This window comes from Xenopus laevis, chromosome 3L (genome assembly GCF_017654675.1).
Source record: "Xenopus laevis strain J_2021 chromosome 3L, Xenopus_laevis_v10.1, whole genome shotgun sequence".
In the NCBI taxonomy this organism is placed as follows: Eukaryota; Metazoa; Chordata; class Amphibia; order Anura; family Pipidae; genus Xenopus; species Xenopus laevis.
In genome coordinates, this window is record NC_054375.1 from 144891564 (window position 1) to 144906751 (window position 15188).

General features: G+C 40.2%; 1 protein-coding gene across 3 annotated transcripts in view; it reads left to right on the forward strand.

Annotated features, from left to right (window-relative positions):
* The first annotated feature begins 2149 nt into the window (after positions 1 to 2149).
* gmip.L (GEM interacting protein L homeolog) overlaps positions 2150 to 15188 on the forward strand; it is a 34834-nt gene continuing 21795 nt past the window's right edge. Inside the window, exons 1-5 of one of the 3 annotated variants that reach the window (XM_041587210.1) lie at positions 2150 to 2720; positions 3943 to 4080; positions 12328 to 12427; positions 12539 to 12608; positions 14823 to 14868. In XM_041587210.1, the coding sequence (XP_041443144.1) occupies positions 2525 to 2720; positions 3943 to 4080; positions 12328 to 12427; positions 12539 to 12608; positions 14823 to 14868 (550 nt within the window). In that variant the 5' untranslated portion in view covers positions 2150 to 2524. Of the gene's footprint in view, positions 2721 to 3942; positions 4081 to 5813; positions 5921 to 12327; positions 12428 to 12538; positions 12609 to 14822; positions 14869 to 15188 lie in introns of those variants that run through there. The other 2 variants (XM_041587211.1, XM_041587212.1) reach the window with 2 other exon arrangements.

A 15188-nucleotide genomic window follows, 5' to 3' on the forward strand; every position in this document is an offset into this window, starting at 1 on the left:
CCCTGCACGGAATGTTCTTTATCTGCCTAGGTTTTAATGTTGCGTACTATACAGATAGGATCTGCCCAATATTAAATGTAAACAATATGACTGTTACCTGTAGAGAGCAATTTGTTCCATAGGATGTTCAGCTCCACAGTAAAAGAACAGGAACTAGGCCACAGATAACAAGCAATCCATGGGGAGGGGTAGGGTTATTTATGCCTCATTTATCCTGCCGAACAGGTTGCTTGCAACCACTAGGATAATTAGAAGCCAAGCCTGTTCTGGAAATGTAACATAATATTTAATAGTAATATTTAAATAGGTACATATATAAACAGTAGGGGATCATTTAGGACCACAATCTGGAAAAAAAGGTTATTAACGATATTACACTTGGCATTGCTGCCGTTGCAGGGGCGCAACTACAGAGGAAGCAGACCCTGCAGCTGCAGGGGGGCCCAGGAGGTAGAGGGGCCCCATGAGACCCTAATTAATATACAGTTGCAGTAAATACTGCTAAAACATGTCAACCTCTAGACATTTTGGGGGCCTGAAAAATAATTTGCTTGTGGGGCCCAGTAATATCTAGTTACGCCGCTCACTGTGCCGTTGTCCTGCCTCCTGTTCCAAAAAAAGCTCAGCTACACCTATCAGTACCATATTGTAGCCCCACGGCACCCTGCGTCAATTGACACAGCACAGATGTCCCAAAGAATTGACATGGCAACCTTATGCCATTTGGGCTTAGAAAACTTTCTGCACAATTGCGTTCAAATGCAAATCCACCAAAACAGGGCAGCAACACTGGATTTCTGGAAGAAATGCTGCATTGTGGGAAAAAATCAGAAGTGCTTTCTGCGTGAGCACTAAGAGACGTGATTGTGCCTCTTACACACAGGCGGTTTTACCTGCGCTCCCCTGTGTTCCCCTGTGTTGTGCTTTCTTCCATTCAGCCGCAGGGGAGCGCAGGAGTAGACACAGTCAATTAATTTGAAGGGGGCTGTACTCACACAGACCCATGTAAGCGGCAAACGCAGGTGGGACGCAGCATGTTGCATTTCACCTGCATTCGGCACATACATGCGTCTGTGTGAGTACAGCCGCCTTCACAATAATTGACTGCGTCTACTCCTGAGCACCACTGCGGCTGAACGGAAGAAAGCGCAATGCAGTGGAGCGCAGGTAAAACCGCCGGTGTGTAAGGGCCCTTAGGATGTAGTCACTGACCTAAATTGGGTTGATTCTCTACTAATTTCAGAGAATGGATCAAGATAGAGACCAGCAATGGCCATATCTTAGGAATCTTAAGGTGGCACTACATGGGTTTAGAAAGTCAGACCAAGTTGGCAGCTATTTGGCCAGTGTATGGTGCCCTCCAATGGGCTTCATCGATCAATATCTGGGCAAAAATCAGATATCGACCGGGCAGGCTTAAAATTCCCGCCTGATTGAGGACTGCATCGGTTCGTTGATATAGTCCTCGATCCGACCACCTGCATTCCTGGCCTTGTGATCTGATGATTGGGCCCTATGGCCCATGATTGGATCAGCCTGATTTCACACACTCAAGGTGGGCACATTGGTGCAAGATCTGCTCATTTGGCAACCTCTCCATGTGCGATCTGCCCATGTATGGCCACCTTTAGGAAACATTCAGCACTATGATTCCATGCTCATTGGTCAATCTGAAGTCTGCTTTGTGGTAACCTTTAGCCACAATTCCAAGGATGCTTTGTTCTTCTCAATTTAGGTTGACATTTTTGTCCCAGTTCTATTGAAGCCTAAGATAATTTTATTGCAGGAAATATTTCTACACAACACACTTGTTGCTATACATTACACTTAATAGGCTGGTTATGTAATGCCATCCATTGCTCTGCTCATCTCATTAATTATTTGCATTTCTAAACACAGCAGTGAGAGAGTTATTAGGGCGTCTTTCGCTTCTCACACACGTTGCTTTGTTTTCCAACACCTCCCAAATCCAGAATCTGCCGGTAGATCCCAGGATACAATACAAGATGCCAGAAACAGACAGAGAGATGAAGCTTCAAGCCTTTCTTTTAGACTGAAGGAGAAGGGAAACTATGCAGGAATCGTTGCTGGAAAAGAAGGGTTCAAGTGTCAGTTCTACAGCTAAAAATGGGCTGTCTCTGGGAATTAATATACAGGCATGAAAGAAAATAGTAGAGACACTCGGAGGGATTATCTCTGTAGGTCACTGCACATATAGCAGGTATAGCAGGTGGATTTTATGACCACATAACAAAATGAACTGTGATCCCATCAACCTGGGAATATCAAAGCAGGCCAAGTAATTCACAGGTAGAACGCGTTATTGATTAAGGAGCACCAAAAGAATATTTAAATCTCATTTGTGTTCTAAAATATAGAGAAAGGACTGCAATCATACAGAAAGAAATTTGTTCCAGGGATAACAAAGGTGCAGAAAGAGATTGTTTACAGATAGTGAGTGTCAGGATCAGGGATCAAAGGAAAGGAAAGTTCAGTGATCAAGTGACAGTCTGGACCTTCCAACATGAGTTGTTCTTCAGAGGCTTGGGATGCGCCACACGGTTGTGTAGGTGAGTGCTTTCTGTCAGCGCTGTGCCACTCATCAAGGAGGGGAGGTCCTGGCCCACCAATGAATGCCAACGAATTGCTCCTCTTCTGCTCCCGACTCAGGAGAGTAGACCAGAAGCTCAAGGAGATGACAAACATCTACATCTCTACAGGTGAGATGTTAATGTGAAGAATTTCAGTTAATGGGACCATCAGTCATACTGATATAGTCTAGTAGATTTTGACAAGTATCCATACAGAATGAAAGCAGGCAATATGGGCTGATGCTTTTGGTATGCAAGATGCTACAGATGGACTGGGTCGAATTACAAAGTAAATGTAAGAAGCTAACTGTAGAGGGGGAGGGCAATGTAGGACAGCAGTTTGATCATGAGCAGGTTAAAGGAAATCTGTAATGGGGAAAACATGTTTTTTTTCAAAAATCAGTTAATAGTGTTGCTCCAGCAGACTTCTGCACTTCTGTTTTTCAAAAGAGGAAACTGATTTTTTTTTTCTATTCACTTTTGAAATCTTACATTGGGCTAGACATATTGTCAGTTTTCCAGGTGCCCTCAGTCATGTGACTTCTGTGTTCTAATAAACTTCAGTCACTGTTTAATGCTGCACTGCAATTTAGAGTGATATCATCCCCTCCCTTTCCCCCCCAGCATCCCATCAGCAGAACAATGGGAATGTAACCAGATAACAGCTCCCTGGTAGATCTAAGAACAGCACTCAATAGTAAAAAATCCAGGTCCCACTGCGACATATTCAGACATATTTAATAAAAACAACACTATAAAAATGATGACAGAATCCCTTTAAGAATTTTAACAGTGTGTTTAGAAATAATAAAGCATTAGAATATAGTAGAGCCATGTGCAGTCATTGGGAACCTGTCCTCACCTAATGTCATTACTTCCTTCCCATATGCTTTTAAATCACCTTAATTTTTTTGTTTTCCACCTTGTATTGTGCTTCATTCCCAACAGCAGTTAGGCAGGTTATATATAGACAGGTCCGGACTGAGAATTAAAATAGGCCCTGGCATTTCAGGTACACAGAGGCCCAATCAGCCCACACAAAGGCCCAAACAGCCCCCACCAGCCCACTAAATACTGACTTTCTATGGCACCTTATAGCAGCCCCTCTGGCATTTGCCAGAACCCACAGATTGCCAGTCCGGGCCTGTATATAGACATAAAAGGCTAAACTTGATGCACGTGTCTTTTTTTCAACCTAACTTACTATGACATATACAGATCTCTTTCATTCTTCTCTGCCTTGGGTCTTGTCCAGCTTACTGGTGTTTTATCACACCTTCCATACAGGAGGGACAGGCCTTTCATGTTAGACTTTTCATCCTAAACCCTCTTTTATCCCTCTTGCTCCCAGGTTTCCCCTCTTCTGACCAGACTGAGATAAAGTTATCTGACTTACTCCAGTCTGTTGTATTCCTCCTCTACAAATATCCAGCTCTCAACTCCCATTGTGTACGAGAGGCCATGACTACCCTTATACACAGAGTGCGAGGTAAAGGGCTCTGTATATTACAAGGCAATATGATGTCACTTGTGTTATGCATTTATTTATTCAAGTACCTGTTTCTCTCTTTTCATTCTTATTGGTGATCCCTTTAGTGGCAAGAGAAATGCTGTCTGTCCTGCATAGTAGTACTTGGTCCTGCAACCAATTGGAAACAGAAAAGGCATACGTTAAGGGGGTTATTTATTAAAGTCCAAATGCCAAAAACTCAAGTTTTAGTGAAAAAAAAACTCAAATTTTTCGGGATTTATTATATCATATTATTTATATTAAATTATTTATAATATATTATATTATCTTCCATCCCCGAGGATGGAAAAAGTCCCAATCTGAAAATTCAGCATCTCAGACCTGTCGAGGTTGTCAATGGGAGAATTCCCGAAGATATCCTGATCTGCACTAGGTTTCGTGCAATAATCTGAAGTTTCCGTTGTTTTTAAGCAAAAATCCGAAAAAATCTGTGTTTTTGGGTGGAAAATCTAAAAAAAAAATCAGACAATCCAAATTTTTGTATGGTTTTTAGAGTTTTTTCCCTCACTGGAATTTTTTGGGGAAAATGTATTGATAAATAAGGGGAAATAACCCCTGCAGATTTGGTCGGCGTATATTTCAGAAAATAATGAGATATTTTTGGATTTTAATTAATAACCCCCTTACATTTGGGGGATCATTTATTAAAGTCCGATGCAAAAAACTCAAAAAATTCTATTTTTTTCTATAAAATTTGAATTTTTAGTGGAAAAAAAACCCTCACATTTTTCCTGATTTATTATACCCCGAGGCTGCAAAAATTCCGAATTCTCCAAGCTGTCGGGGTCCTATAGAAGTCAATGGCAAAGGTCCCATTTCAGATTTGAAGATATGGTCTGCACTGAGTTTCCGCCAAAAATTCAAAAAAATTTGGGGGTTTCGGCGATTGCACTAAAGATTTAAACGTTTATGGAATAAAACCCGAAAAATTTGGGTTTTTTTTTTTTTGCAAGTTTTTTCAATGATAAATAAAGTAAAATCTTGGATTCTAGTTTGGTCAGACTTTGGGGCCACTTAACTGAATCTATGTATAATGCAAAGACAACACCTCCTCTGTTTATAATACATATATATATACCCCTGCTCTTTGTAATACAATGTATAATACAGATAGACCTCAGGCGTTTGTGTGTTATAAATATACAGATATGGGACCTGTTATCCAGAATGCTCGGGACCTTTCTGTTATATGGATCGTCATATTAAATCTACTAGAAAATCATGTAAACATCAGATAAACCCAATAGGCTGGTTTTGCGTCCAATAAGGATCAATTATATCTTAGTTGGGATCAAGTACAAGTTACTGTTTTATTATTGTAGAGAAAAGGGAAATCATTTTTAAAAAGTTGGATTATTTGGATAAAATGGAGACTATGGGAGACGGCCTTTCCGTAATTTAGAGCTTTCTGGATAACGGGTTTCTGGATAATGGATCCCATATGTGTAATACGATGTATAATACAAATAGACCTTAGGTGTTTGTGTATAATACATATATATCCCCTGCTCTGTGTACAATACTCATACGTAAGACCACTGCTCTGTGTATAACACACATACACCTGCTGTTCTGTATAAAGTGCCCATAATGTGTATAGTAGAGAGTGTGCGTGTCGGCTGCAGTCTCATGAGGGTGAGTGCAATGCTCAGCACTCTCACTCTGCACTTCCTGATCTTCTCTCTCTCAGGAAGTTGTGGGTCTCTGTAGCTTTTCATATGCAGACTTGGCTTCCACAATTGGCAGGGGCGGCTACTCCAGCCTGGCCTGTGAAAAATGGCGTCAGGTGGAGGAGGAGGTAAGATACCAACAAACCAGTTCCCCGTTAGTAATTTTTTACTGTATCTCTAAATCTTGATTTCATATTCAAATGTAGTGTATCTGGAATCTTTATAGCATCACGGGTTGTTGTGTCCTTAACTGATCTGAAGGGTATAGTAAGGTAGGTGTGTGACGGTCTCTGAGTAACATGTCTCTTTATTTTACACTGTGTAGCTGGGCTGAAGTATATACAGAATCATTTGTATCTAAATGTGTAGAACTTACTAAATATTGGACTGAGCATTGTATCTTGGTGCCATGTGTATAGTAAGGTGTATCTGTAGAGTAGTTTCTGTTGTACCGGTGATCATGAGTAGTGTATAATTCAGGTTTGGACTGGGAATCAAAATAGGCTCTGGAGTTTCAGTTACACAGAGGCCAATCAGCCACCACCAGCCCAATAAATATTGTCTATGACAACTTACTGCAGCCCCCCTGGCATTTGCCAGAAACTACAGATTGCCAGCCAGGCCTGGTAAAATGGTGGGCTTTAGAGTACCAAGGATCATGAATAGTGTGTAATTGGTGGGCACTAAAGTGCAGAGGACCATAAGCAGTGTGTAACTGGTGGGTTTTAGACTACCAAGTATCCTGAGTAGTGTTTAATTGGTGGGTATTAGAGTACCCAGTATCATGAATAATGTGTGACTGGTGGGTATTAGACTACCAGGCATATTAAAAATGTGTAATCAGTGGACATTAGATGATTATGAGTAGTGTGTAACTGGTGGGCATCAAAGTGCTGAGGGTCATGAGTAGTGTGTAACTGTTGAGCATTAGAGTACCAAAGATTATTAGTAGTATATAAGAGCTGTGCATTTGATCATTTGCAGCATACCAATATGAGTATATAAGTATTTTTCCTAGCTGCATAGAATTTAGTATTGAGGCTACTCTGAAGAGTAGGAATGCTAAAAATCACAGCCACCAAACGGTTGAGGATGCTGGGAGTAGTAGTCGTTAACATGTAATATGTGAGCTTAAATATTTGTACTCACCAGCACTGTTTATAGTATGTCACACAGGAGAATTAGTAACTGCCTTTTGTATTTGGCTTAAAATAGGCTTTATTATTTCCTCCTTGCCCCATGGGGAAGAATAAAACATGTTTTATGTATATTGAATGCTTGTTACAAATATACGCGGGTTGTATTTGAGCACAGACGGGTTATACCCAGGGAGGAGCAGCAGTATATGCCGAGATGAAATATCTATGCTAATAGTGCTGTACACATCATTGTGCTGAATTCTGACTGTGTTACTAAGTGATGTTCTAACCACATCCTGTTTCCAAAAGCAACAAGGCAGAACGACTGATTTGTATTCGATGTTGCACAAAATTCTACTCCCACTGCAGGGTGACAGTATCAAATTGCCCTTTGCTGTATGTGGGGGGGGGGGGAAGGTAGGTATTTTAACGGGAAACAGAAAAGTCCTTGTACCCAATAAGGTTAAAAAAAAATTGACATTCATTGGCACCCACTAAGCACATGTAGCTGTTAGATTGTAAGCTCTTGCAAGCAATGTCCTCACCTTAATTGTTCCCCAGACACTGCTTTATAAGTGTAGTGGTGACTGAATACATGTTTGCTTGGATATGCATGTGTGTACATTGCCATTATTATTAGGCTTTATAAAGGGATGACTAGTTCTACAGCATGTTTATAGAGATCACTCATCATCCTAAAGGGAGACTTAAATAGACATTATCCTCCCAGAGCTGGTTTCTGGGAGTTTTTTTCTTACCATGGACTGGTCCTGCCCAACAACCCAACCATTTCCTCTGTGGTGCCCAAGGCCAACGAGTTTATAAAGGTATACACTTATGGAGGAAGTTAGAAATGTGGGAAATTAGGTGTTACTGTAAAAGTCTTGAGGGTTGACATGTTTGGAACCATTTGGACCAATATATGATGAGCCAATACGCAAGTCTGTGAGGTTCCTTGGTGGACAAAGTTCTCATCTTTGACTTATTAAGGTCGATATGACTATACTAGAGTCTGATTGGACAGACCACCCTTTAGGAGGGAATTACTTGAAATAGTTGTAATAGTTGGATAGTTGTAAGCACGTTGTGCTTGTGTTCATGAATGAGTCCTTCTATCATGCTGCCCTAGACAAAGACCTTATAGTGGTAAAAACAGGTCTAGTAAATAAATGAGTATTGTTTTTAGTATTTCCATGTTTTAAATGGTCACCTCTTATAGTTATAGCATGAGAATATTGCATGAGAATTTTGTCAATCATAACCATTATCTGGAAACCCATTATCCAAAAAACTCTGAATTACAGAAAGGCTGTTTAACATTGACTCCATTTTATCCAAAAAAATCCATATAATTTATCCTTATTGGAAGCAAAACCATCCTATTGGGTTATTAAGGGTCTGGCCACACGGGCAGATCCGCCAGGCAACAAATATCCTCTACTTCGCGGCGACTAATCTCCCCGATCTGCCTTCCCCTGCCTTCTCCCTGTTAAAATGAAAACCGCCTGGGGCAGGCACTCGGAGCATTTTCCGAAGTCGCCCATAATTGCCTCACATGACTTCGGAATACGAAGCGCTCCTAGTGCCTGTCCCCAGGCGATTTTCGTTTTAGCCGGGGGAAGGCAGGGGAAGACAAATCGGGGAGATTAGTCGCCGCGAAGAAGAGGTGACTAATCTGCCCAAATCTGCTCGTGTGGCTCGACCATTAATGTTTACTTGATTTTCTGGTATACTTAAGGTATGAAGATCCAAATTACGGAAAAAAATCCATTATCTGGAGAATCCCAGGTCCCTGAATAAGAGGTCCTATACATGTATATAAAAATCATCACAATAGTTGATTGAGATTAAAAGTGTCTGAGTTTGGGAAGGAAGGGATGGAAATAGGTGAGGGGAAAAGGTATAACAATACAGTAAGAATGAAGCAGAAATGGAAATATCCATTCAAGGAGGTTGTACTTACTCTATTATGGTAAAGATGGAGTTGTGCATGGATAGGACAGTACATTTACTCAGAGGATGATGAAAGACAGATGGGTTATCGATAGGGGGTGATTGGGCAGGTTAAATCTGTTTTTAAAGGAAATCAGAGGTTGAATATATTGTAATGGGACAATTGTATATAATGGGACAATTAAATATATTGTAATGGATATTCTACTATTACTGTAGGGAAAAAGAGGCAAAGAGGAACAAGGATACTGAGGCCATGGAGGTATTCTTACATATGGAGGAGCTGCTGCTTTGTTGTTTGTTTGATGATTTTGTTATGGGACATTTGGTAGACTACATATCCCTGTAAAGCTCTATGTGCAGTGGAATTGTGGAATCTCCAGGGAACTGTTGATGGGTTCTGAGTCCTTTCTTTACTGGAGTGTGTGAATGACCATATGACCCCCTGTAAACCAGTCACAGTATACATCAATGCATTCCACACATTTTAGCAAACGTATACCAAAAATGACAGCTAAGAGAAAAAGTTCCTGGACCCTTTAGTATTTTCTGTATTCAGTTTAGGTCTGAACTCATGATGATCTTCCTTTATCTCAAAAACAGAAAGCAAATCAGCCAGCTTTAAGTTCAAGTTCACTGGATGATCCAGATGGACATTCGAAGATGGCTATTTGAGACTTTTTGGCATAAAAAGAAATGTAATGTGTAGCGAATCAAAACACAACATTTAGTCAAAAGAATCTTAAACATGAAGCACTGACGTAAGAGTGTCGTGGTCTTGCTTTGCAACCTCAGTACATGGATGGCTCACAATTCTACAGGGAACAATAAATTCCAGATTGTACCAGGGAATTTTAAAGCACTTGTTCCCGAACTGTAGTTGTGCCCTCCCAACGAAGGGGCTTGGAGCAGGGCCTTAGTCTGAAGCCAAGATTTGCCATTAGCTCTCCTGGATATACTAGAAACCCCAGCTTGAAGGTCAGTTTGGTTGAGATTTGTAGTGAATATGTATTTGCTGTGATATTCCTGAAACTATGAATGGCTAATGACTAATACCACAGCATCTGCACTCATTTCACAAGCTTATTGGGGCCCTGACCAAAGGTTAGACCTTCAAAGGGGGGTTTGACCTGACAACCACTGTCCTAGAGAATGTCTGCGAGTTGTGAAGCATAAGAAGTAAAGCTGTAAGAGAACCAGACAATATTTTGCTCTACAGGTATGGGATCCGTTATTGGGAAACCTGTTATCCAGAACGCTCAGAATTACAGAAAGTCAGTCTCCCGTGGACTCCATTTTATTCAAATAATACGTTTATAAAAAATTATTTCCTTTTTCTCTGTACTAATAAAACAGTTTATTGTACTTTGTCAGGGAGCCGGGAGCCCCCTCTGGGGAGTAGTCCGGATCTAGGAGGAAGCCCCTCAGGAGGGATCAGGATCGTGGTATCCAGGGAAAAAGCAGAAAGGGTAATCGAGTTCAGGCAACAGGTCACAAGGCAGGCAGAATAGAATCAAAGTCCAAAGTCCAGGCAGGGGGTCAGCAACAAGAGATCAAACAGGAATATCCTCAGGGATAACAGGAATAGGCAACAGGGAACCCAGGAATCAATACAGGAACAGATCCTATTTTCGGGCGCCATCTTGGCGTCTCAGGCGTCCTTTTATATTTGAATTTGGCGCCCTTGCGCCAGCGTCAGCGCGCCTGCGACCGTCGCGCCGCGCTGACGTCACGGCGCCGGCGTCGGAACCCACGTGGGTTGACTGGGCGCCGCCATCTTGGATTCTTCGCCGCCGGGAGCGGACGCGACTCCTCGCGCTCCCGGCGGTCTTGACATACTTGATCCAAACTAAGATATAATTAATTCTTATTGAAAGCAAAACCAGTCTATTGGGTTTATTTAATGTTTACATGATTTGCTAGTAGACAGGAATGAAGATCCAAATTACAGAAAGATCCGTTATCCAGAAAACTGTAGGTCCCAAACATTCTGGATAACAGGTCCAATACCTGTACTGTATAAGGAACAAGAGTAAGGAACAAGTGATTTCACTGTGTTATGGCTGTTTTTTTTAATTAAACCTCGATATTCGACTGGGGAATGAAAATCCTTCGTCTTCGAATATCGAAGTCGAAGGATTTTGCGCAAAAAGTTCGATCAAACGATCGAAGGAATAATCCTTCGATCAAACAATTAAATCCTTCGAATCGAACGATTCGAAGGATTTTAATCCAATGATCAAAGGATTATCCTTCGACCAAAAAAACTTAGCCAAGCCCATGGGGACCTTCCCCATAGGCTAACATTGGGTTTGGTAGCTTTTAGGTGGCGAACTAGGGGGTCGAAGTTTTTTCTTAAAGAGCCAGTACTTCGACTATCGAATGGTCGAATAGTCGAACGTAGTCGAAGGTCGAAGTAGCCCATTCGATGGTCGAAGTAGCCCAAAAAACACTTCGAAATTCAAAGTTTTTATACTTCGAATCCTTCACTTGAGCTTGGTGAATTGGCCCCTAAGTGTGTACATGATTTCATTGTCTAGATTTGAGTACTTTAATAAAAAAAACAGACAATCGAGATTTTTATATGTTTTCAAATTGTTTTCATTTTTGCATGATCAGCTGTGATATGAATGCAGTTTAATGACTAAATCACTCACTAGGATTCCATTACACCCAATGAATATCATACAGTATGGCTGAAAAACTTTATTTGCAGACTTAGGGGCAAATTTACTATGGGTCGAATATTGAGGGTTAATTAACCCTCGATATTCGACCATCAAAGTTAAATCCTTCCACTTCGAATATCGAAGTCGAAGGATTTGCTGCAATTCATTCGATCGATTAAATCGAACGATTCGAAGGATTTTAATCTGTCGATCAAACAATTTTTCTTCAATCAGAACAATTTTTAGTTCGAATCAGTCGTAGTCGAAGATCAAAGTAGCCAATTCGATAGTCGAAGTAGCCAAAAAAATACTTCGAAATTCGAAGTATTTTTCATTCTAATCCTTCACTCGAGCTAAGTAAATGTGCCCCCTAGTCTGTCGGCGGCTTATATCAGCCCGTGTATGACCACCTTTAGAAAGAGATCAGATCATTTTCTCCAGTGCTTTTCATAGGTCCATCACAGTAGTAACCAATAGCAACCAATCAGCAGGTAACATTGAATGTTCACCTGTTTCAAAGCAAAGATATCAATGGCAGCTTTGGGTTTACTAGAAATGGTGCAAACTTTGTTGCTTTTTTAAGATCACCCGCTTAAGTAAGAGACAACTTTCCAGCTCTCTCCATTAGTTTGATATATGAACTCTATAATATTTGCCTAGCCTTTCTTATGTTGGCACCGAGAGAGGGAAAAATGGTTTTCTGATTGCAAACCCTATGCTTCATCCCTTTGTGAAGCTCCTCTAACCACTGAAAAGTGACTCGTACTTTATTAGTTTCAGGCACCAGCACACCGAGTGGTTCCTCGGAGGGTCGGAAGAGATTCAGTGAAATATTCCGAGATTTTGATGCGCTGGAGATAAGCCTCGGAAATGAGTATGTTTGACCAAGAGAAAAAAGAGGGCTTGGACTGGGGGTCGAAAAAGGGTTTAGTAGTGTCAATATTGCTTTCATTTTGGTTACTAATTTCAATTATTTTTGGAACAGGACGGTGGAAATGTTCTTGAATGATTCAGAGCATTTGGAACTCCACCCAGACGAAGAAGAGGAGTCACTGGTGAGAGAACTGGATTGTCTGTTGCTGTAGCAGGAAAAATAGTATTGACCATGTCTCATTATTTATACTGTATATATAGTGCATCCCATAGCTAGTCCTCTGGTGTTGTTTAAAGGGGATCTCCACCCAAAAACTGTAACAAAATTGAAGCAACTTTCCAATACCCATTACTATAAACAGCCAGTTTTCCATATCAATTATGTTTTACAACTACTGAAAATATTTAAATAATATGTATTCGAAGTTATTTGTAATTAATTTTTTTGTTCATTATGCAAAAAAAAAAATAAAGAACATCCTCTTGTCATCCATGGAGACACGTTGGACGCCCAATTGATATCTGCTCAATTGTCATCCAGATAATGGTCAAGCATTCCCTTTCACGGTCCCCGTACATAGGCCAATGAGTTATAGACTCGCTCTGGAGGGACCAAGTTGATTTAGTTTATTCACCAGTGAATGATCCCGATTGGACAACAATGTAACTGCCACTGCATTTCCCAAATGTCATCATCTTGCCTTACTAAATCTTCTATCTCCACCTCTTTGTGCTACATCCTCACTCCATCATTGGAGGGTTCCAGGAGCAGGAACATAACTAGCCCTTTATAATATTTGTGAAAGTCACTTGACATACTAATGTACTTAAAGTATGATATACCTTCTGGATCTATTATTAGTAGAATAACACATACTTATATTCCTGTAAAAGGACTTTCCCTAGTTGAAATATGACATATTGGACAATGGAACTAGTAGCAATTGGAATAACCCACCTACAAGTCATAACATCACCTTCTGGGTCTATTATCAAAAGACCAATACAAAATTATATTTCTGTAAATTGACTTTCCTTTGTTGTAATATGACATACTGGGGACATGCAACGGGATTGGTACTTATGATAAATATAAACGTATAAATTGGATTCGAAGTGAAATTCCATACTTCGCCACCTGCAAATTTTTTCGCAAAAATTCACAGTGGAAAAATAAGACACGCATGTAAAAATTGTTGTGGAAAAAAAAATTGACACCCATTGACTTCAATGCGTTTTGTACATTTTTGGAAGTTTCGCAAATTTTGTGGCAAAGAAAAATGGGACAGATTCGCTCATAACGACAACAGCTTCTGGAGCTACACTAGCTCTTCCATTTCCACAAGCTCCAAGCCTTTACTGCTAATGCAATTTAGGGATCAAATACCTTACTGTTGGCTACTCACTACTTATTGTATGATTTTAATCCCATATTGGGATTTATTAGCACATTGACTGAGATGCAAAGAAACAGCTTAAAGGAAAAACTAAACCTTAAAAATGAACATGCCTATAAATTTCATATACTGGATTTATTTACTGAACTTGTTTAGCATGTCTATAACACTAATGATCCAGGCCTTCAAAGCTGTGCACACAAGCTCCCAGTCTTGGCTTTTGTTAGGTGTGTCAGTGACTCTGCACTTTTCCCCATCCCTAAAATTACTCATACCTTTCTCCATGCATTCAGTCTCATTTAGTTTCTAAAACACAAGCATCTCCACTGCAGCTCAATTGCAGCTCATCTAAGCTACTTCCTAGTCTAGTTTGAAGCTCCACACCTTTTACTTTTCTGAGTTCTCCTCTCAAAGTAAGCATGTGCAGAAGACACCTCTTTGAACCTATTCAAAGTGACAGAGAGAAGGACATTAGAAAAGGGGGAAGGGCTTGATGCTAGAATGGGAAGTAGCTAAGAAGAGCTGCAGATAAGCTGTTTGTGATTTAGAAATGTGAATAGTCTGAATGCAGAAAAAATATTATGTTTCTCTAGGGGCTGTTTAGAGGGATTTTTTTAAAGGCTTACTTATCCTAGCAGATTAGCCTTCCTTATTTTTGCAAGTCAGTTGCAGAACTTTTAAATCGGTAAAGGCAACCTAAGCACGGCAGCTCATACTACTTTGTATTTCTCTAATGGAAATATTAGGAGAAGGATGCATATTTATATTCCTGTAATTGGGCTTTTTCCTGTTGGAATATGACATAGTGGCTAATGTTTTTGAGTACACACATTACATGATGCATCCTGGGATGTACTGATTGCTCCCATAAGCTAAATGTTAAGCATCATGCAATGTCCCAACCTTGCTGGGGCATTGTGCTTTGTGTTAACTCTGTCACAAATGTTATGTACAGTACATCTGAAGTATATTTAGTAAGGGTACATTTTATTTCTGCAGATCAGCACACCGTTGGAGCTATCACGGGCATCAGTTGATCAAGGAGGTGAGGCTATATCCAGTAAAAACCAAGGGGCAGATTTATCATGGGTCGAAGTTAAAATTTGAATTTAAAAATGAGATTTTCAGGCTATTTTCAGTGTACTTCAACTATCAAAATGTATTAATGTACTGTCTCTTTAAAACTCTGACTTCAACGATGACCATCTGTAATTCTAGGTTATTCTTAAAAATGTACTACTTTAAAGGGATACTGTCATGGGAAAACATGTTTTTTTCAAAACGCATCAGTTAATAGTGCTGCAAACAGATTTTTTTATATTCAGTTTTGAAATCTGACATGGGGCTAGACATATTGTTAGTTTC